At 30.7% G+C, this 23,832-nt stretch overlaps 3 protein-coding genes and 1 long non-coding RNA gene across 17 annotated transcripts in view; 2 read left to right on the top strand and 2 right to left on the bottom strand.

The window, feature by feature from the left end:
• Positions 1–85: 85 nt before the first annotated feature.
• Positions 86–9,231, bottom strand: LOC105834941 (sialin). 3 transcript variants are annotated; one of them, XM_012677808.3, is made up of 12 exons: positions 8,929–9,231; positions 5,408–5,501; positions 5,028–5,086; positions 4,648–4,853; positions 3,860–4,096; positions 3,586–3,670; positions 1,754–1,977; positions 1,534–1,683; positions 1,319–1,451; positions 1,087–1,242; positions 901–986; positions 86–818 (listed from the first exon to the last, which is right to left on the bottom strand). In XM_012677808.3, exons 2-12 carry the CDS (start codon positions 5,422–5,424, stop codon positions 600–602), a joined length of 1,572 nt encoding a protein of 523 aa, XP_012533262.1. In that variant the 5' UTR covers positions 5,425–5,501; positions 8,929–9,231; the 3' UTR covers positions 86–599. The 3 variants fall into 3 exon arrangements, with proteins under 3 accessions (XP_012533262.1, XP_028045782.1, XP_028045783.1); XM_028189981.2 differs by lacking the exon at positions 8,929–9,231 and adding an exon at positions 6,946–7,331; XM_028189982.2 differs by lacking the exon at positions 5,408–5,501.
• Positions 9,232–9,279: 48 nt separating this feature from the next.
• LOC105831435 overlaps positions 9,280–23,832 on the top strand; it is a 177,808-nt gene continuing 163,255 nt past the window's right edge. For 3 of the 6 annotated variants that reach the window (XR_003625693.2, XR_004964246.1, XR_004964245.1), the window contains exons 1-2: positions 10,067–11,198; positions 11,487–11,532. This is a non-coding gene — a long non-coding RNA (uncharacterized LOC105831435). Of the gene's footprint in view, positions 9,599–10,066; positions 11,199–11,486; positions 11,533–23,832 lie in introns of those variants that run through there. The other 3 variants (XR_004964247.1, XR_004964248.1, XR_004964249.1) reach the window with 3 other exon arrangements.
• On the top strand, positions 11,546–18,171 carry LOC114254278. Its single transcript, XM_036290527.1, has 14 exons — positions 11,546–12,116; positions 12,220–12,334; positions 12,408–12,498; positions 12,688–12,824; positions 13,096–13,227; positions 13,317–13,387; positions 13,463–13,583; positions 14,017–14,184; positions 14,329–14,531; positions 14,707–14,857; positions 14,940–15,070; positions 15,146–15,365; positions 15,477–15,670; positions 15,805–18,171. Exons 1-14 carry the CDS (start codon positions 11,998–12,000, stop codon positions 15,893–15,895), a joined length of 1,944 nt encoding a protein of 647 aa, XP_036146420.1. The 5' UTR covers positions 11,546–11,997; the 3' UTR covers positions 15,896–18,171.
• LOC105834938 (glutamate receptor ionotropic, kainate 2) overlaps positions 22,361–23,832 on the bottom strand; it is a 124,702-nt gene continuing 123,230 nt past the window's right edge. For 3 of the 7 annotated variants that reach the window (XM_036290522.1, XM_036290523.1, XM_036290524.1), the window contains one exon: positions 22,723–23,208. In XM_036290522.1, coding sequence (XP_036146415.1) covers positions 22,865–23,208 — 344 coding nt within the window. In that variant the 3' untranslated portion in view covers positions 22,723–22,864. Of the gene's footprint in view, positions 22,491–22,722; positions 23,209–23,832 lie in introns of those variants that run through there. The other 4 variants (XM_012677797.3, XM_036290525.1, XM_012677804.3 and 1 more) reach the window with 4 other exon arrangements.

The following is a 23,832-nucleotide window of genomic DNA, read 5'->3' as shown; positions in this document are numbered from 1 at the left end:
TTTTATCGTGGTATTAATATTTCAAATAAATTTAAGGAAAAATAAAGAAAGGAATAAATATGGTTTCTTAATAAAAATGCAGCGATTAATAAAACTATATATGTTCATATATTTTGAATTAAATTACGTATTTGTATTCTTTAATATCTATCACAACTAAAAATGCTTCCATATAAACCCATCTTTTAAGTATTTGTTATAAGATAAGATTACATTTATACGACTATAAATGTAACATGTGAAATAAGACAAAATAAACATATTAAGAAAAGTATAAGAATAAATTCTTTATTTATTCTTTTACTTTTCTAGAAGATTTATTCAAATATATAAAAAATTTCTTTAAAAAAAATTGTGAAACACACACACACGCACGCACACACACAAACGTATACATAATTAAGAGTGAATAAGAGTATACCTTGACAACTATATAATTTCTTCCATATCAACAATTAGATCTATTTACAATATAATATAATAAAACAATACTAAAAATAGGTATTTTTCATATATTCAACTGTGCTCTCTGTGCGTCAAGAGATCTAAATTTCACTGTAAGGAATGATAACAAGAAAAAATAAACTTAAATAGAAATATTATATTTGTTCTGACAGGCTTTTTCGGCTCGGAACAATCTTGCTCTTTTTCTGCAAATCATTTAACGGAGAATCTTCTCGAACAGATTGAGGATATTTTTGATCTGGATAGTTCCACGCTTGTATGTCCGCCGTACCAAATATTTGATAGGCGATGTACGTACTGCAAGATACACCCGCAGTAACTGCAAATACTTTTCTCCACGAATCAAGAGATTGCTATTCAAAATATTATGTTATTTTAGCTTTTTAGTAAATAGAAACAATAGAGAAAAATAAAAGAAGAAAATACAACACTTACGCTTTCTTGTGTGAGCAGGCCAGCTGCTATAGGAGATAGGAAACTAGCGGTCATATGAATTGTCTGCGCGAATGCTAACACTGGCCCTGAAATAAAATCGAAACAAATAATATTCATTTATAGATATTGATATTTCTCAATAAAATATATGTAAATAAATTCACAAAAGTACGTGCACACACTGACCAGCAAAATTGGGTGCAATATCGACGATATTAGCCATTGCGCCCGCGTAGCCGGCAGTTATAAGAGTAACAGCTATGAACCAAACGATTAAAACTAGGATAATATCGCAGCCTAAGTATCCAATTAAAATCACAAGTAGTCCAGGAACCACTTGAGCTATAAAGAAAAAAATTGATTGTTTAATTTATATTTTGAGTATTAGTTAAGTTAAGAAAAGTCATAAATCACTTACATAGTGCAGTAAATATCTTGCGCACAGTGATTAAAGTCATGATTTGTTTCGTGACTAGGAGATCCGCAACATAGCAGAACACAACCGAGCTTAAGTAGCTACAGATAAATGGTGCACCTGACAGGATACCATTCTAAATAATAAATTTATCATTTTGTTAGTCATTATACTAAGAAAATTCAAGTAAGAATTTTCTTCGAATAATTAATACGTACTGCTTCTATACTGAATCCCAACACCGTTTTCATATACATCGGGCCAGGAATAATAAAGACATAATGTACCCATATTCTTCCGAAAGTTGTAATGCCAATTGCCCATGCTGGCAAAGACGTGAGAATAGATTTCCAAGGAACGGGCAAGTCCTTTCAGAAAAAAATATGTTAGTCATTTTTAAAGATATCGTCTAATAATCGGATATTACGAATCATCTACCTCGTTTGCTCCAATAACTTGGCTTCTAACACATTCTTGAATGTATCGTAGTTCCGGTCTAGATATCCGAGGATGCGAGGCAGGTGTGTCGAAGGCGCAAAAATACCAAAAGATACACCAGATAAGACCGACGGTGCCAGTCGTGTAGAATACAGCCCTCCATCCAAGATAGGCGATGATGAATGCGCACAACGGATAGGTCAATCCGATACCGATGCTGAACCCTGAATATAGACAACCTAGATATTAGGAATAAGCTCACCCTACGATCCGGAAGGAAGCTGAAACATGATGCTTGTCGAATGCTCTTCATCTTGATTTGTTACGACTCATGCGTGGTGATGATCGCTCTTCAGTTGAGGTGTATATATCTCCTGTAAAGCGATTCAAGTAAAGACTTAGTATGCGAGGACGATGATGGAGAATGATGAAGCTGTTAATAGTGGGACAATGAAACTTCTATGGCTGCAAATAAAAGTTTAAACACGTTCTACCTGCAAAATAAGTGTCACTTTTCTTACGCAGAGATCAATGTCACAAAAAATAATATAATGTTGAAACAAATAAAGTTATGTGTACGCGTATAAGTGAAAAAAAAAATAGACCCACATTTTTATAACAATTTTTTCGTGATCAGGTTACATAAAACGTAAAAGTAATTTGTAGTTAATATTTCGTTATATTTAAGAAGGCCAAATTTGTTTAATCGGTGTGTGCTATTAACCACTACATAAAACAGTAAGATTACTGCTATATAATTCAGTAAGATTACTTTAGATCTATAATTCGTGTCAAAATTTAGGATAAAATTCTACTTGTAATCGGTTCATAACCGCCTTTTCACCTTTATCATGTAATGTAAATTCGGAAAAACTTGATTTGAATTCGAATCAATTCATATTCAAATCAGAGATTCGATTCGACCTCATAAATGATTGATTCGCATACTTCTATTAAAATATACATGTATAAAGTATACATAAAACAAAATTAAATATATAATTTTATTATATACTGAAATTTGACGTGAATTATAGATCATTTAAAGGTTGAATTTTATCTTGACATAAATTATAAATCCTTTAAAGTAGATTTAAGGATATAAACATTTAAAATCGTATTATGTGCTAACAGAAAAGAGTATTTAATAACCTAGATCCAATAAATTAATAAATTCAGATTAATAAATAAGAAAGTTAACGCGCCATCGTGAAACAGTTATATAAAATAAAAACTTGGGGTCCATCTCTGTAAAGTTTGAGTAAGAAAAAAGATTAAATTTATTATTAATTCATACTGTAGACAAATTAATATAGTCAAAGAAAAGATAGAATTTGTACACATAAGAAAGACAAAGACAAACAATATACATGTTTCGACGAGCCCGGCTGATTCTACCAGCTGGAAGTATACTCGGCCTTTCTCATGCTGTTGAGCGGTCGCTGTTGAGTATACCTCTCGGTCCGGCAAATCCAACCTCGTGGAGATGAACTATTCAGGATTCATTAATAAGCAATTAATTCTCACGCAGATCGATGCGTAGCGTTTACAGAAAATTATTTTAATAGAATATTATTTTCTTGATCCGGAATTTTGACTGAAACAATAATGTTTCTTACTTGAACTTCCGTATTCCACTCTGAAAGAAACGCACATTAGTATTCACGTGAATACAATCGAAAGAAATATACGACTTCCATTTTACGACGTTATACTTGCGACTGTAATATAAGAATACGTGCATAGTTTTCGCCTAACTTTGGATCAAACATATCGAAGTTTCACTGTAACACACGAAAATCTTCGTTAGCTATCAGCATTTTATAACGTACCTTGGAAAGAAGACATAAAGCGTGATCGTTCCACGGGTGGAATCCAATGTCCGATGACGGCATACATGGCGGGCCACGTAAGTCCCTGTTTAAAAAAAAATCACAATAAGTCAAAAATCTCTGTTGTCCTGAACGAAGTAGAAAATTTTCAATAATATTTAAAACATTTCTTAAAAATTCTTAAAAATTTAAAATGTCTTTTAGCTATTTTTACAATATTCTTTAGATTAATCTTGTCTGGATATAATAACCGTGAATTTTATTAATAACTTACACTTGCAATGCCCTGTATACTGCGTAACGCTATCATTGCCCCGTAATGAATCTCCGCGGCAGTTGGCATAAGCAGACTGCAGACAGCAGTGATGACTTGAGATCCGCCAAATATGGTTTTAGTGCCAAAGTACTGAGTAAGAATACCTCCAAGCATTTGCGAAAGTATATAACACCAATAAAAGGAACTGAGGATGGCCGATTGAATAGCTGGACTCCATTCGAACTCGCCAGCTTCCTGTCCATAAAAACAACACGATTGTATTGCAGTGCAAAAACTCTTCAGTAAATTGCGACAAGCTCAAATATAACAAATTTGCTTTTCATTAGTTCTTATAATTGTTTATTTAATTTTCTATTGAATTTCTTCTTGAAGTTTTATTTGCTTTTTAAATTAAACTTTCTATGTATATTAAATATTTCTTTAAAAATATTGTCTTGCCCGAGATAACACGTGGAATACATTTGTATTACATTTATGTTATACAATGACAAAGATCTGTATCGCATTTAAATGTTATTCAAACAGGTTAATATTATCAGTCAATATTCTGACCTGACTATGACTGAATAGATATATACAGTATAATATGTGCGCATTTTAATGCAACTTGACAAAAAAAAGTACTTTGTAAAAAGTAAAAAATAACTTTTTTCTGACGGAAGATTAAAAGATTCTTTTTTCGATAAAATAAGTCATTACTATTTTAAGGATCAAACGAAATAAACGAAACATGAATAAAAATAGCAATTATGTGTTGTGTAATATCATATTATCTGCAAGTATACCTCCGGTCTGATTACAGTAGTGATATTTTCTGAATGTGACGCATTCGATATTGTATAACAGTGAGACGTTACTGCGATAGTTTCATTGTTCGATGGCAGCTTTGCCATAGCCACCATGGCAATATTAATGTCCGTTCTCATCATAAAAGACACAAGGAATCCAGAAAACGAAAGAATGTAGAGCACGACTCGTGCCGGAACCATATCTGCAATCAAGAAATCAGAATGTAAAATGTGATTATCAAGAATTGTGCAATATTGATCGACTTGCGTTAGGAAACGCGTTAAGAGTAGTAATTGCTATTTCTATGTTTTTTCTTTTTTTCTTAAATCCATTTTTAAGTAAAAATTTAAATCATACAGAAAATATCATATTATACCTCCCAATTTTCGTAAACTCCAAGGTGACTGTTCCTTATACAGATCGGATTCCTCATATCTGTAAGATAAAATTATACTACATAGTATACAATATAGTATACAACGTATACACGTTGTGTTTTAGAATAGATAAAACTTTAAATAATGATATATGTTTTCAGCTTAAATCTAATATCTGCCAATAAGACAAAAGGTTAATATAAAATAGATGTGATAAAATAAGGCATTTCTTAGAATACATAGTAATCAAGTATTTGTCCATTTAAAATGTTAGAAAAATAAAATGTATTTGATAAAAAAATAAGTATAAATAAATGATCAATAACGCAACTGTATGAATAAAAATAAGAGTATTTATTAAGATTATTAAGATCTTTACCTGTGAGATTCTTCCATTTCTTACGTGAAGTTTTTGATTTGAACAGAGTACAAATTTTTTGTACACAATAAAAAGATAAAGATCACCTTGGATTCTGCAAAATTGAAAGAATTAATCTAATAACTATCATATTATAAAAATAAATTTTTCAAGTCTCATAATATATCAATTTATGCAAATTTTAATTTATTTTTTAAACGTATAAAATGGCACCAATAAGATCGTAAGATATTCAACTATTACGTTGAGGTCATAAGAACAGAATGAGGAGAAATTCCAACACGAAACTCATATCGACATTCTTGAAATTCTTTGTGGAAGCCTCCAAAAATTTATTTATAAATATCAAGAATTTTATTAAGAATACGAGAAAGATTAATTTTATTAAAACCGAGCAAAATCTGCACAATGTATTAACAATTTGGTGACAAATTGTTAATAAAAATAAATAATAGATGTACTGTCATTAAATATAGTAATTGCAGGACTGCAGCTAAAGAGTTCTGTTTAATGCATGTAAAATGTTTGAATCTCTCTTTCTCTCTCTCTATATATAATCAAGGTTTGTTTGATAAAAATTTGAACATATAATTATTTTTGTAATATTTATGCATGTACTTAGCAGGAGGCACTAGTCTCTTTGCTAATGATAATTAAGATAGCTAATAAAAGATAGCATAATAAAAAATATTTATCACTAGTATTGTTACAGAGAATATGGGTTACAGTACACACTTTTATGATTTAATTGTGTTTTATGAGTTTCATTTATGTATACTTGCACTTTAATGTAAGACATAATAATTCTCATTAATACAACAATTTAAAATTTCCTTAAAATGAAAATAAGAAACAAATAGAAACATCAGTTTTAAAGAGTTTGCAAACCTGTTCCCAGTCTTTCAACATTCTGCTAACATTTTGCTGACTACGTAGTTTCATTCTCATTAAAATGGTTAAAAAGTTTTAAAAACGATTATTCTTGATAAATGCATTAGATTGGATATTAAAAAATCGCTTATAATATTGTTATTCGATATACTTTTAATTTTACATTTTGTAATTACAACAAATGCAGTTTGTATATTTCTGTTAATTCTAATATCTGTCTACAATATTTATCCATAATATTTACAATATTTTTAAATAAATATTTAGTTATTCCTTTTCGATAAAATATAGAAAAAAAATTAAAGATGTAATTTTATACTTCCATAAAAAGCTATCAAAACAGTCATTTATGAGTAATACGTACGTAACTGATTGACAACGAAGATTTGCATTGAAGGTAAACAATGAACATGCAAAGTAATTTTACATAATAATAAAAACGATACTCTACAAAAATTAAAAACATAATAGCAATAATGTAAGACCGTATATGTGTATAACATAATTCAAATAAAGAAAAATGAATGAATAAAAAATAAAGAAGGAGCGAATAAATGATTATAGCGAATCTTAGTGCTTCATGTGTAATTTATACATTTTCGAATTGCGCACCGTTATTAAGATGTTAACGTCAACATTATACTTGCATTTGTTCGAAGTGTCACTTATGACAAAGATGAAGATTTAGAAACGGACGGAGAAAACGCGATTATAAATTTACGAAATTCAACAGGTGTAACTTGAAGCATGTGGCGAATGGTAGAAATTGCGATACGATCGACATGATTACAGATGGAATGAAGTGACGACACTGAAAAGCGACCAGACCACGAGGCGTTGACTATCTTCGTTGACCCCACCATTGCGCCGATTCAATCGTGTTCTTAGTATAATGCGAAATGAATATGTGTAGTATAGCATTATGTCTAGTACGAGTAAAACAATACAACCGTAGTTTTTTAATGGTTGATTGACAGTGACGTACTAAACTCTAAGTAAAATGAATGACTCATCAAATACAATTATGACATGTTTAAGGAAAAATACGAGAAGTAAATCATAGATAGATAGAAAAAATGGAAATAAAAAAATTACGTAATTAGTTAAAGCTAAAAAATAGTTACAAAGAAATGATATTTACAATTATAATAAAAAAATTACAAATTATTTTATTATAAAAGTATTAATTGCACTTGACTATTTTTCCAATATATGTAATAAATAAGTAAATATATTAAAGAAATAATCATGAAATAATTACTCACTACATATTATCATATTTCAATCGTGTTGGAAAGAGAGAGCGAGAGAGCGAGAGAGAGAGAGATTTTGTAAGATATAATTAATTATAAAATGATAGATATTTACAATACTTAACATTTACTTTGAAATTATTTTTTAAAATGGATACTAAATAAGAGCTAAAGAATGCGTTACGTCAGTACATTATAAGAAACATCATTTGTGTTTTCTTAGAATACAATTCTATATGTCAAATGACCTGGTCTTGGTTATACTTATAAGGTCAACTATGAGATAATTAAGCCCAATATTACAGGCAACAAAATTTATTTGTTAGAATGATAAATTGAAGAAAATATTATTTCTTTATGATTGTGAAATTTTTGTTTCAATCAATTTAAACTGTTACACAAAATTATACCATATATTATAATATATAATAACTAACTCATATATCATAAAAACATGATTTGTACATTAAGAAACTCTTAAAACTTAAAATCAAATAAAAAACAGGCACTAAACATCACCATTTGCGTCACCATTTGCGTCGTTATAACACAAATTGTAGATTAATAAAAAAACAGTCTCTATTATACTGCAAAATATACTTAAAAGCATGATATAATTAATGATAAGTATATAGTGTTCTTTATATTGACAAGTGTATAGCATATACAAGAAAAAACCCCCAGGACATACAGGAAAAATAATGATAAATTCTTATGACTCACTTAAAAAAAAACTTAGTAATAAAAACAGAATTTTTTCCTTGAATTAAATATTCTTATTTATTGATACTCTTTCCCTAATTGCTTTTAGAACTTTAATTAGCAAAAAAAAGCACGAGTTATTAAATTTATTGGCCCATATTCAGGACGCGCTTCTAAAAACCTGTTTTTTATCATTCTGTTCTTGTCTTATGTCCAATAAATGATAAATATAGAACGATATAAAAGCATGCTAACATTCTTATAAGTGCATTCTGAATATAAGTCATTATTAATACATATTAATGATAATTTCATTGACGTAATACATTCATTAAACATATAATTTCGTTTGTAATTATGAGAAACAAAATGTTTCCTGTATGGTTAAATGTGGTCTGTTATAATTTAGATAAAAAGTACAATACTTTGTATATGTCAAAAGAAAACATCGATGACAAAATGATAATAGGTAATAAAAAAATTAGAAAACACAAAAAATATATTAAATTTATATATTTATTCAAAAAAAGTTTTATTTGAATAACAAGAGCGATGGATGGTGTGAATTATTTGGAGGTTAAACGTGCAGACTTCTAAGAAACACGTGACCTATTGGAGTTTTCGGAGCAACGAGTAACAAGGTTCAAATCGAAGGACAGTCGATCGAAGACTCACTTTAATAACGGTTTTGCGTCCAGTGGATGTCTCGTATAGCGTGAATGCTCTTTTACGCGGCATTTTCATTCACGTAATGGCACACGCGACAATATCAGCGCGTGTTCACTCACGTTGACGAGAGAAGCTCGTTGCTTTACGATAAGCCGAGGCAATAAAACAGATAAGGGTAGTAAAGCGAGACAAGTTGGGGCGAGACGAGGCGAATCGGTCAAATCGAACTGCAAATAAAACGCCGTACAAAATGCACCGCACAACCGTCAATGTAATCGTTACGTCGGCTTTTTTGATGACGATAACTGTCGTCATGATCACGTGACTCAAGAATAAGCCTCTCGCATGTGCCGCGATTCCGAAGCCCCGAGCACACATTGCGCTCCGTGGTGCCATCTATTCGGCCGACTCGGTACTGCCTGGCTCGTTCGTAGGCCATAACAGTGCGCGCGCAGCGGCTCGGACCAGTCCACTCGGAGTTCGGAGGGGGAGCAGTGGGGATGAGGAGTTGGGCAGGTCGGGCGGGCTCGGATTCTCGGAATCGCAGCAATCGCAGCATATAGTTATCGCAGGCCGGTTCGCCGATATCAGAGAAAGAGAGGCCTAGACTACATAATCAATGTCTATGAATAACGTAGGGCGTAGATGATATCCGCGATTCTGTGCTAAATCGAGGGTGAGATAAATTATTAGATGAACAAAGACGAATATTCAGTCTTCAAGACCATTGCACGTACATTTCTATAACCGTCACCGTAAGAGATTGAGCATTGCGATTGGTTAATTCGGTCGGTTACGGCTGATTTGAGCAATATTTTGGTTGAAATCTAACGGTTACGATTACGGAAATGTATGTGCAATGACCTTGTCCTTCAGACTTCTACTTAATCTTCTCTAAGTAGACTTGACTAAATCTTCGCTCGTCGACTGTCTCTGCACTCATGAATATTTTTGAAAAACGTACGATGTCGAAATTAGATATTTTTAGAGAAACAAGTATTTTTATAACTATAACAATTTTGTATGTTTTTATTATGTAATTTAATCAAGTTATTTTTTTTAAGTTAATTATATATATTTTTCTGACAATCAAAGAATATATATCTATCGAGAATTTGTATCATAAAAAATTTTGGATGGACAACTAGTCCATTTAATCAATAATTTTGATTCATTGAATTTTGTCAGTTTAATCTTGAAAAAAATTAAAGAATTGTACCTTATTGAAAAATGCAGACATCTAATAAATCGTTGTTTTATTTATTTATGCCGTATAAAATTTAATTTATTTTATTTGTCGAATACAACAAGTGAAATTCTTACAATTTTCTTTTATAATTTAATTTTTTATATTAACGCGAGATATGTCGGTAAGTAATCGACGTGCGACGTGCGATAATAGTACCGATCGTGGGACGTGGAATTAAATACAGGCTTTCGTTTCGAGATGGCGCTACTATCGTCGCCATGTTTGAATCATTAGTTCCTTGATACAGCGCGCGTCCGGAACAAAGGTTTTTTCAACAGTTTAACTGTGTGTTCTCTGTAACTGCATCACTACTGTGCTTTGTTAAAATGAAACGGATAGACGATCACATGGTGAGTGCGAGAGGGAGATAAGGTTTTTCGATCGCAAACGCGTTTCTGCCGGCTTTTCAACCAGTTTATTCGAACTCGAACGTGATCGATACTGTATGACAAAACGCGCGCCGACATTTTGGTTACGTTTCGAAATTTGTAGAATGTTTGTCGCGTTCGTAACGTGAATTATAGATCTTGAATACTACCGATGTTATTTCGAAGCTCGTGCCTCGTTCGGATTCATACATCGCATTTCGTCGAGCGTACCAGCGTTTCGTCGCGCCGCGTTTTCGGGAGTGCCGACCGACATTTAATTGAAAACGAACCGCAGCCGGTTCGTCGCGTCGCGCGTGTGCTTAATTCGGGAGTGCCGTTTAAGTAAACGGACTAAAAAGACTTGTCTGGTAATTCCCATGATGTAACTTGATTGAGTGATACCGCTCATCCCTCTCGCTCGATTTTACTTGTAATAAAGAAAAGGAAATATTAATAAACTTTAGAAAATAAAACTCAAAAAAATTTTCTTGTTCTAAATAAAACTCCCTTTGAATTGGAAAATATCATGGGTTTTATAGATTAGTCTTATTAGTTTCACGCGCGATTATAGTGTATTACTCGCGTGTGTTCTGTGCAACAAGAGGAGCATGAGATGCAGGCCTGGGAAAGGTATCGGGTCTCGGCAGAGCAACCTTGGGGTGAGTACGATTTATTATTTGTTAAATTTAATAGTTTTTTTTCTATTTAATTTTGGCTTGATAAAATAAAAAGTTTCATACGTAACAATGATCTTTCATCCAATATTAATAATCGTGAGCTCTATTTCAATTTTGAATCTATATGTAGAAGTATTTTACAAAATAATTTCATTAATTATTTATTACATTAACTTAATGCACGCAAGTACAGAGTTGCATGTCATAAATTATTTTTTAAAATATTAATTGTTTTTTGTCTTGCTCTAATTTGGAATTTGTTTGTTACAGAATCATTACAGCGACGTTGCTGAACTCTGCCTCTGCGCATTATTCGGTGAGTGATAAATAAATTTTTATAATTGAGATAATAGATCTGTGAGAAAATGATTGACATCAATTGACGTTCGATAATCGTAAGTGATAAATATGATAAATATCTTCAATTTGGGTAAAAAAGTTTAATATTGTTAAATTAAAATTATAACGACACACAAGATAATTATAAGTGACAATTGATATTTTAGTTGATTGATGAATCTAGAAATATCACAAGACAAAATAAATATTAAATAAAACATTTATAAATTATCTAATTTCTTATTCGATTTATATTAAAATTAGATACTAATATGAATATTAAAAGATATAAATAAATTTTTTTACTATTATATTCTGTAGTCATCGTTGCCACTTTTCTTGGGTATGTTAAATCTGTTTGAATCGACTTTTCTTACGTCGCATTATAAACACAACTTCGGGTGAATAACTACTTTTTGGTGACGTAAGAAAATTTATGTAAATGTTGAATTCGTTAATTAATGCCACCATCCATAACATGAATCAAGGAAATCCTTCAACTCCGTCTAGAAAGAGATTTTCTAAAAATTCTTTGATCCTGTCACATGATAGCAATTGCAAGTAGGTTATATTAGGATGTTATGGTTATAATGATGAAAAGCATTCTTTCTTGATAATTATTTAACGCATTGCTTGTTATAGAACGATAATGTGATCTTTCTAGATTGAAAACATTGCCTTCTTCAATATCAGATACTTCAACAGAAAATCCAAAAGAAGATGTATCGGAAAATAGCAAAATCACGCTTAGCAAATCTTCTACTCGAATTAATAAAACGGTAGCTGTATGCGATATATATTGAATAATTATAAAATGTTATGTTATATTATGTAAACACATTTGGATATCAGGTTTCTAATGCGAATCTTTCCACGAGAAAATTATGGAACAATGCATCCAAGACTAGAAATTCCATTGCTGTAAATGACGTAATCGAAGAAGGTTTTGTACTTTAAAATCTTTCTATTTTACAATAATACAAGAAACACGGGTTGGAAAAAACTTTAATACTTAAATGCATAATTAAAATTTATTAATATTTATAAAGGGAGTTTTGCATTGAGCGTTTAAAGTACTTATAATACTATTTGGTATTGTATACCTATTATTGTAAAATTGCATTGATTTCAGAAAGTGAGCTTATTGGCATATTGACGAAACAATTGCATTTAGCTGAGTCACAAATGCGAAAAATGCAATCAATTCTGACAAAAGCCGAAGAAAGCTTGCAAACTAAAGATCAAGAAATTGGACGCTTAAAGCGGAAGGTTCTCTGTACGCTTTTTTAAATCGAAGAATGTAGTATTATCTTATGATATTCATAGTCAGACAAAAAGCTATTTTGTGTGTGTGTGTGTGTGTGTGTGTGTGTGTGTGTGTGTGTGTGTGTAGAATATGTTTGTTAAATTTAATTATAAATAATATTCAATTAATTTCTTCGTATTCTTATCTTAGATTTTCCAATACTTTGGAACTTATGAATTGTATTTATAACTTTTTTCTTTTTTTTGGATGGTATATTATATTATATTTCAGTAGATTAAAGATTGGGAAACTAAGTACAAGAATCAGGAACTAATACGAAAGGAAGAGCAACGAAGTCGGATAAATAATTCAGAATACTTTTATCAACGATGTTTAACGTTAGAACATAAGATTAGCGAGATGGAGGTTTAACTTTATGTTTTAAATACGTTAACTTATGTTTTAAATACGTAAAATAGGTAGTAATTATGAATTATGTTATTTTGATATTGCAGAAGTTTTTGGCTGATTACGGATTAATGTGGGTGGGTGATTCCAAAAATGCGATAAACGTAGATGGTAGCAAGTAATTAAAATAAGCATTATTATTAGCTGAAAGTAAAAGTAACAAATCTAATAATCAGTAACAATTCTATTGTAGTAATTATATCAACACTTACTACGAGCAATTAGTAGCAAATATCAATCAATTAAATCTGACTGCGGGAAAAGGTGAAGTTCATATTCATCATAATGAAAAAGGAGGAGGAGCGACATTCAAAGTAATGCTATAGTTTTGTAATTCACAATATTTCTACACAGACAGAAAGATTTCTTTAAATTTAATAAACCGTTTTGTACAACTATTCCAAAGCATATATTACTTGGTTTCTAATAAATTTTATCAAATTTAAACAAAAGCTGTATAAAATTGATTAAAACCAAAGAAATATTTGCTTTGGAATAGTCGTACAAAACTGTTTATTAAATCTAAAGAAATTTTTCTCTGTATGTATATAAAAATATAATAAATATATTGCTTATGAAAGTAATGCTTGCAAAATTACGTATGCAAGAGAAATATATTTTTAATATATTATAAATAAATATTTATTAATTATTTATTACTCTGAATGAATATATATCTGTTAATTAGTAATTACTTATATTGTCAATTAGTATTTTCTTTATGTATTTTAACTTTTTTAACTAAAGACTCCTTCCTGTATGATACTTAAATTTTATAAAAACGGTATGAGCATCAATGAAGGACCATTACGATCTTATAATAATCCGACTGTAATTTCATTCATCCGCGATATTTTGGATGGATATTTCCCGTCTGAATTGCAACAAGAATATCCCGATGGAGTGCCCTTTATGGTAAATGTAAAATAATATAATAGAATTTTAGGATATACGTACTTTGTATTTTTTCTTAGGTATTTTGATTAATGCAGGATTAATAAGAATTTGATTAGTTTCCATTTTTTCTTCATAATTGCAATTTTTTACTTATCTCTATAGATAGAAGATTGTAGAACAGAATTGCATGTAGATGATTCCGCTAGCTTTCCCGGTCAAGGATATCGATTGGGAAAACAATCTCCAGTAGATAACTTGTTATCTGCGACACGTAAATCAACTAACGTTCGCCCAAGATCTCGTGCAAATCCTTTGTCAAAAGATAACACTTCTGAAAATATTCCGCTTTTATCACTTTCAAATCGGTATTATCACTACTTAGTTTGAAATAAATATTGAAGTACTTATTAGGTGTATTGCGATATAAATTACAAAAACAGGCAAATTTATTTTGCAATTATGAAAGAATTAAAAATAAGTTGATTATAATTATGTAAATTGCTGAACAATTTATAACGCATCTTCGTATTTTTTATTTAGTTCATTGTATCCTAGAACTTCTTTGGAATCGCCTTCTGATTTATTTTCTTTGAGATCGCAGATTTTGGCTTCGCATAATAATATATGTTCTAGTTCCCATATGCAGTCTCATATTAATGCTGAATTAGTACGAAGTAGTCGACGAGAAAAAGTAAATATTATTTGTTTAATATTTTGGAATATCGAAAATTATAATACTAATAAATATTATATTCATTATTATTCGGAAAAAGAGAGAATTGGCTACCAAAAATGTGGATTATGATATGTCAATGAGTGAGCGATCCAAATTAAAGGATACCTTAAGATCTATAAGTAGCAGCAGAACGAGACACTATAGCTTTTCCGATAGACCATCATCAAGGTTTTTTTCTTAAATAAAATAATCAATTTTTATTGATTATTGATTTTATGAACTGAAGTTAAATTTTCGCAATAGGCCACAAATTGTTGAAAATCGCTTACGATTACGTTCTAAATCCGCCAATTCCGGAGAGCGATTGGGTGTTACAATGCAATCGATATTACGATCAAAATTAAATACAGCGGAAATCAATAATAATATCGAAGAGCATAAGATTGCTAATGTTCAATCTGAATATTTTGCAATAAAACATCCTCGTGGTTCGAGATCAGCTACTTGTGCAAGAAAGAGTACGGTGAGAAGTATATTCGCTATCAACAGAACAAAAAACCAAATAAAGTATATAAAAATTAGATACATTAGTTATATTGGATCTATTTTTAAAATTCAAGTTTTACTATTTTAGCCTCCGTTATTACGTCAAATTAATGAAGCAACTGGAAAATCTAACGAATTGCGACTGAAAGTTAGATCGTTAACCGGTAGTACTATATATTTGGTGCATGTGTTGACTGATGAATCAGTGGCAAAATTATATGAACTACTTGATAAAGCTATGCAAACATTCGGATCTAAAGAATATAAAATAGTATTGAGCGGGTGAGAAAACATCTGACTCTTTCATAGAGATTGGCCTTTTTAATTTTTACAAAAATCACTTTATCTTTTATTTGCTTCTATTGTTACATTTATAATTGCTAATTTATATTCATAATTGATATAATTGATTAAAGGTATTCGCCGAAGAGATTAGAACGTATAAATACATCTTTAAAAGAAAACGGAATTAACAGAGATTGCGTTCTCCATCTCATAAATGATTAATTATTTCTCTCAATTTGTAAAAATAGACTTCATTTTTTAATATGTTATATAAAGACAAATACGTAAAAACCGTTCAAATTTAGAATTTTTTATACATAAATTGCAAATAAAATAAACGTTTTTATAATTTTTGTTAACATGTAAAAAAATTCTCTTTTATTAATAATGGATTTATTATATAGCACTATGTGCATTTAGATTTATGCATATACGTTGCGTGCATTGATATCAGAAAATTATGGAATTTCCTATCATCATCATTATTAACGCAAACCATGTTGTGATAGCTTCGGGCTCTATCAATCAACGGGATAGGATTCGCGTAGATTTATCTATGAGCTTCCGTCGACGGATCTGTCAGCGGATGCTTTTCGACTAGATATCACGATGGAATAGTTAATAAGAGGTCCTGTTTGTCAATCGATACCCAAATCAGATGACATTTCTTTGGAAAATTTCTAGTATACTCTGCTCCGTAAATTTCATGAGTATTAATTAACCGAAGTAAGCTTAACTATTGAAAATAAAGGCATCTAATCAATTTCATCGAGTTGAATTATCATTGTAGAATCAAAAATAATAGAGAAAGCTTGCTCCTGTACGTGTATTGCTAAAGAGTAGGCTACAATAATTTTGTTTTGTTGCTTGCAACGGGCGATTTGTTAACGAACCAATTAAACTTAAAAATAATAAAAAGAAAGATAATTATAACGAGAGCAAAAAAGGGAAAGGACGACATTTGCTTTAAAACATTGAGGCATTAATGTTTTAAAGCAGACGTCGTTCTTTTCTTTTTTGCTCTCGATACAATTATCTCCCTTTCTATTTTTAAGTTTAATTGGTTTGTTAACAAATCGCCCATGCAAGCAACAAAAACAAAATTATTACAGCCTATTCTTAATGAATCTCTCCAATGGTTTTAGTGCCTCGACTTGAAAGGCAAAAAAAATAAAAAGGAAAAGAAAGGGAAAAGACAATAAAACAAAAGGATAGTTTTTGCATACAACTTCAACATCCAAAATGTAATTTAGACATCAGATATCAATTATTTATTATATTATTTACCTAAAAATAAAACTTAAAAAGTAATTAAATCTGTATTAGAAGAATTAGTGTCACATTTATATACTAAACAACTTTTTTCAAAAAAGTATTTTTATTTATTAACTATATCTCATATGGAATGCATTCGTGAAAAATATTTCAAGAAGTTAACCATAAAATCTTGCATATGTATTAATGGTTAGCTGCTTTTGAAAGTTATCAAAGCTTCGCTCTAGGGATGATTGCGTTTCATGTACCTTTCCCTCATTTTTCTCCAATGTTGGGGATTTCAAATGTCGGGGAATGACCTGGATTTTAACATACTCTCTTTGAAGCGATCCAGCTAAACGAATGCAATTTTCGATTTATGTGGCGTAGGCCAGCGTGCTCACTTTGATGACGATTTAGTCTTTTTCTAACAATTTGATGCTGTTTGAAATGCATGCAATAGAAATGCAGAATTAAAGATACAATATTTCTGACGTTTGGTATTTATAATGATGTTTTCCTCTTTCTATATTATATTAATCGCTATCTTTAAAAACAATTATAAAAGTAATAATAATAGATTAATAAGGTTTTATAAATTAGGAATAATTGCAGTAAGATCAAGTAATTGTAATTACAAATAATGTTTATAAATAATTAAAATACCCATTACACTTAATAACGATAATAATAGTAAAGTTAATGATAAATATTAATAATACTTACCAATTTTTTACTTAATAGATCTGGTAATATTTAATTAGATTCTTGGCTAAGAAATGGATTCAGCATTTATTTTATAAAATTGAGGAAATTGAAACTAATTGTAAAATTAAAACAATTCTTCGTTCAAAATCAGAAACTTTTAAACATAAAATTATTAATATGTAAATCTTTTTGAGTTAAATACTAGCGCGTATTTCTTTTGTCATTTCAGCTCGAATTGCATTTTTATGTTGGATAGATTAAATCTTTGACTCGATTAGAGAATCTGGGAGTTGCGCAGTCGTCCAGTCATGCATATTCCAGCAATTGCTTTATCTGCTTTGTTCTACGGATATCGGATTACGATTGTGGATTTGCGATTTGTGTAACAATTTCCTCGAAATCCATTGAATATAGTCGCTTTCTGTCCTGCGAGTCGTTGAAAGCCATTATGCGCTATTACAATATCTTGTCGGCAGATTTGGTGAAAATTGCGAATATATAATCAGATTAACGTAAATTGAACTTTATAAATAAAACAGTTTGAGGAAGATAGAAATAAAACGCGAATAATTAAGAAATATATACAGTAAAAAAAGTAGAAAAAGAAAAATGTAGAATATAATAATTTTGTAACTTTTTTTGATTTTAATCTTTTAACTTTAATCTTAAACTTTATCAAGGAACAGTTTTTTTTTAGAGATTATATTATAAAATAATGTATAAAACTACAGGGTTTTTAATGATCACATTTATTTTTCTTTAGCAATAATGCTCATTTTTTTGTCTTTTTTATAATTAACTTTTTAATAATGAACTTTTATTAGAAAAGAATTTGTTTTTACCATGTTGATCATGAAAATTTTACACTACTAAAGTAATAGTGTTGAGGCAATAGAAATGTTTTTAATCCATAATTTTATATACAGATTGAAATTTTCACGCTCGTCGAGAAAGTTTATTTTCTATATTATTAAAAACTGTACAGTCGATGTTTTAATCTTTTATTTCGTTGGGAAAGTATCCGGTTGTTTTCGCTGTTAATAAATATTTATAAACGTTCTTTTATAATTAGATTTCTGTTACTAATGCGCCGATAAATCATTATCAACTTCTAGCTTGAACTTAGGGTATACTCTAAGCAGCCAGATGACGTGAATGTCATCTTAATAATGTTTTATTTACGTAGAAACATTAAAACGTCGTTAAAACGACATTTGATGTCACCTTGCTACTTGGGACTTTAGATCGTTCTTTTTCTGTCTTCTTTACGCAATCAAACGATAAAGCTTAGTTTTGTCGAAAAAAAGTAATAACCATAAATATATCATATAACAATATTTAATTGTTTTCTGAAGTTTCAGTTGTTAGGAAAGTTAGAATATAGAAATGTTTCTTATGCAAGAGAATGGAAATAGTGTGTCGCGATCCTTGTTGCATACAGTTACAATACATTGTAGATTTGTTTCACTGAAAATTTAGATACATTCGCACAAACATGTATATGTATATGTATATGTATATACACACACATACACAATATATAACTGTCACATTTATTAATAAATTCCGTGACAATATTATTAACAATGATTTGAACTATCCAGACAACATGCATGTCCAAAATTGTGATATAAAATGTTCTTTAGACATTCTTGCAGTGTCTGGGTAATTTTTGCTTTTTAACTATTATATGACATTGTGTGTCACATGCAATGTAGATACGAATTAAATTGCAAATGTATATCACGAATCGTTTGTTATGAGTGGCAGTATAGACGGTTCATTTTTTGCGCTTTTCTTTTTTTATTTTTCTTGTAACGCAACGTTTATCGTTAAATATATTTGTATTACGCACACTTGCAGAATCGTTTTCACTCTCTTTTTTTAAAACGCTAATAACATGTCAATAAATTCGTTGAATGACTAATCTTTTCAACAAACAGCAATACATGTACATAATAATATGTTCACAATACAGAACGCCGCAATGAATAGCTAAAAACTGTCGAACAGTTAATCGGGTTACCTACTTTACTTTTTTCTTGTGAAAAACACTTGCTGTACACGCGTCGGTATGATAATAAACTATTTGATTGTGTCAAAATATGACTAAGTCTTGTAGCGTATTTGCACAATTCGCTTGCACGCTTCAGGATTTTCTCATCTACCGTATGCGCGCGTAATATGTACGTATATATGTACACACATCGACGCATATACATACATATACAGATTTATACATATACATTGGGTGTATTTTATAAATTACACACATATATATATATATATATATATATTTATACAAATGTTTTATAAATCACTTCTCAACAAGTATCGTACTATTTTATTTATAATACAATGGGAGAGGATTAGATGCCAGTGATCGTATTTCTATCGTTCGAAGTATCTTACGACTCTCAATTTCTGATTAATTTTCCAAATGGGAATTTTATAAAACTGCCAATATTAAAAAAAAAAGATGAATTTTAAAATCTAAATACATTAATTAATTTATTTATTACTTTCAATGTATGTGTGCGCGCGCGCGCGTGCGTGTGTATGTGCTTAAAGAAATTTTCTACAATATACCAATCGCATATATATATATTTATATATGGGATTATTTATTAAAGAATAATGTATTTATTGTAGCTTTATTACAATTCAAACTTTGGGTTTAATATTCTTATAATTAAATACATTGAAAAAAAAATTTATTAGATTGAAATAAATATTTTTTAAAAATAGTATCAATCAGAAGTTGTGTAAAAAATAAATATTTATTTCAAATAAGATAATATTTTCTAAATTATATAAAATATTATCTTATTTGAAATAAATATTATTTTTTATAAAACTTCTGCTTGGTACCATTTGAAAAAATATTTATTTCAATCGAGCAAATTTTTTTTCAGTATAATTGAAACAGATTTCTGACAATGAGAAGTAATAATACATAATAAATTTTTTATTCTAAACTTCTTGTATTTTCTCATTAATTGTATTTCATAATAAGACAGCTAAAAATGTATATAATTAAATAATTAATGCTGTTTTTTTTCTAATGATGAACAGTACTTGCACTTACTTTCTGTAATTAAATTTTTGTATCTGCACATTTGAGCTCAAAATTATTACATGCATTTGTTTAGGCTAAATTTGGCAGTGATTACTATTTTGAATTTGGTCCGAGTCATATGATACAGTCGTTCATGTTTTATTGCCCTTTGTTTATCGCGTTGTCGCTAATTATATACGAGTTTTATTAAGCCATTCGTAACGATCATTTACTTGTCTATTGGTTCCATCTGTATTTTTGATCCGCGATTGGTTCCGCTTGTATCTTTGATCGAGATTACAAAAGGTAAAATATTTGTGAATATTATAATTACGGCAAAATACGGTTTGTAATTATTGTCAACTGGAAACTGCATTCCAATAGACATTGGCATCACGTTAATGTGCGACTATTGTCCACTTCTAATTCTAAGAATTAGAAAAACAGATAAAGAGTAAATTAAAACAAAATAAGTTTACATTGATAGAAATGGACATATGTCGGCGACTTTGCAATTGTTGCTTGAATTCACATATAGAATTGCATAAAACAGTAATATGAGTGTAATATCTTAATTGTAAATCATAAATTAATTATATGTTATTGTTAATAAAAGAAGTAATAGTGAATATTTATTTAGATATTTTGCAATAAATAATCTAATCTTTCATGATTCATTATTGAGCTTTGCCGATAGTTTTCAGCAAATGGTGGCTTAGGTATAATTCTATATGTGAAAACCAGTCGATGTAGTAAGCTTCATCGATTTTTTAAATTCGCTTCGATATGTTCAACTTGAAATTCGGTTATAATATCGGTTTGAGTTGTCGTGATGTCGCGGACGGTTTCTGTTTTGTCCGATTGGATACTTCGAATAAACGTCCAGCTTTCCTTTATTCGATTCTACCGTTGCCTCGGGAAATTTCGAAACACCGGCAATTCCTGGTCAACTGGCATTGCGCGTAGTATTTCATTTTCCATGCAGTTCACATTATTCCGATTGATCCGTGACGTTCACGCACTGGCACTTTTCGATTTGATACCGATCCAATCTCAATTCGTTGGTCAGGCATACGTTACCGAGGGACACATGTTGCTTGTATTCCATTGTAGACCGACAAACCTGATAGCTCTCAAAATTCACTCGTTCGTTGATGCTGCCTCTACAAACAATTGCATGTGAGCAACTACATAGTTTCCATCCATTATCCCGATTAGGGCATACATCCTTGCATCTCAATGTTGGTTCCCTCGATACCTCCGTGGATACACGCGGGATACATACGTGCTAGAGTAATCTCGATTTCAATTAATCTCCTAGTATCAAGCTAATTATATCACACTCCTACCATATAGTCTCGTTGAAACAATACGAGAATGCGTATCGGAGCATCTCAGAGAACGTATCTAGCAAGAAACACTAATTCCGATCACGGTATTCGTCCAATTGACCTCAGTCTCAGATTCTCGTTTGCACGCTTTCGATCGATTTGACATCGTCGTCGGCGCGGGATGGCCCTCGTTGCGGTTTACCAACCCGCCCCGGCGACTATATGTGCTATAAGCACGTCTCTTTCTGATCTATCACGTTGATGACCACCGAGGCTTGCGTGGGCAGTTCCTTTTGGACAGGTACACCTGTCGGCACCTCCTCGAGTATTGGTCAAAGGGTCGTGGTCCTCGAGACCGTTGCCGATGGTGGCGGTGGCGGCGGGGGAGGTGGGGAAATTACTACGTCTGGTTCACCCGCTAGGTCGCAGTCGAATCTCCAGAGAATATTCTCAGGGTGGTCACCTCCTAATGTAGTGCAATAATTCATAATTTAATGTCGCTATTCAATGTATAATATAAAGCAGGAATACCTCCAATTTAATATTTATATAATACATTTTTTTAACTTGTATTAATAAGACACTGTATAGTTTTATATAATTAAATCTTGAGCACATCAAAGATACATAAGAAATTTAGAACATAAAGAGATACGGAAGTTTTAATAATTTAATCTTAAGGCAAAACAAAATATTTCTTTTTTTATTTTATACTTTTAGACACATCAAATCTGTTAACATATCCATTTCGCTGTGTTGTACTTGCAACACGATGCCGCAAATTAATCTATAGCTTATACAAACTTAATTGTAAAAATCAAGATATCTAACTCACTTAACCTAGCGAACATAATAGAACGAGACAATATTTGTGAGCGATAGATAGTCATACCTTGACCCAAGATGATGCCCGAAGAGCCTCGTCTCTGTCTCGGCGGAGGTGCTTGGTGTTTGTGCGAGTGATGGCTGTGATGATGTGAATGTGAGTGGCAGTGCGTGTGACGCGTGTGCGTGGGGTTGGCTTTGCACGGTGGCGGTTGTTGCGATTGCTGCTGTTGTTGCTGTTGCTGCTGCTGAGGACGAAGATGAGGGCGAGGCCTGTGCTAGGTGTTCCCGCCATGGGACATTTGATCGAAGCTCAATGATTTCTTCATCTCCGTCATCGACAACGCACCACCCTCCTGCTGAGAGATAAATAAGCGAAAGTGTTAGCTATATCGGGCCAACAGTGGAGGGCTTAGCTCTGCGATGACTCGAATGGACAGGCGAGTTATTAAAAGTTTTGAGAAGTTGTTAAAAGTTTTTAAAGGTAGGCTGGAGGGTTGTCATTGAGCTTCCGCGCTTCAGCATTGATGTCTTTAGAGTTGTTTGTTTGAAACGACCGGTACGTGCTTTGCAAAATAATTTTCTTTTACACAAATCACGGAATATACCGATATAGTTTTCAAATCACGTTTTTTTAATAGAACGAATATGCTTGATATACGCAAACATATCTCTTATTAAAAAACCATTATATGAAAGCGTAGCTTAAAAACGAATTTTTCTGCGAATAGTTGTGACAGATTACTCTTATAATATAAACAATTTAGAAAAATATTTTTAAAAATATAAAAAGTAATTACTAATATGCATTAATACAATTCAATTCTGAATAATTCTAATAATAATACAAAATAGTTAATATATTAAGTGTATATGTTTATTTTAATTTTATTTTATATTAGATTTTATTTTATATTAATTTATTATTTTTCTTGTATATATAGTTATGAAAAATTTTATGTATAGATATTAGACGCGTTATA

Source organism: Monomorium pharaonis, chromosome 8, assembly GCF_013373865.1.
Source record: "Monomorium pharaonis isolate MP-MQ-018 chromosome 8, ASM1337386v2, whole genome shotgun sequence".
Lineage (NCBI taxonomy): Eukaryota > Metazoa > Arthropoda > Insecta > Hymenoptera > Formicidae > Monomorium > Monomorium pharaonis.
This window is presented reverse-complemented; position numbering and strand designations above follow the sequence as displayed.

Coding starts and splice junctions, on each gene's coding strand:
- LOC114254278 (XM_036290527.1), top strand. CDS start 11,998: ATGTTGAATTCGTTAATTAATGCCACCATCCATAACATGAATCAAGGA. Junction 13,228..13,316: donor ATAAGATTAGCGAGATGGAG/GTTTAACTTTAT, acceptor TTGATATTGCAG/AAGTTTTTGGCTGATTACGG. Junction 15,366..15,476: donor CTTGTGCAAGAAAGAGTACG/GTGAGAAGTATA, acceptor TTACTATTTTAG/CCTCCGTTATTACGTCAAAT.
- LOC105834941 (XM_012677808.3), bottom strand. Junction 1,452..1,533: donor TGGGATTCAGTATAGAAGCA/GTACGTATTAAT, acceptor TTTATTATTTAG/AATGGTATCCTGTCAGGTGC. Junction 987..1,086: donor TATTGCACCCAATTTTGCTG/GTCAGTGTGTGC, acceptor ATTTTATTTCAG/GGCCAGTGTTAGCATTCGCG.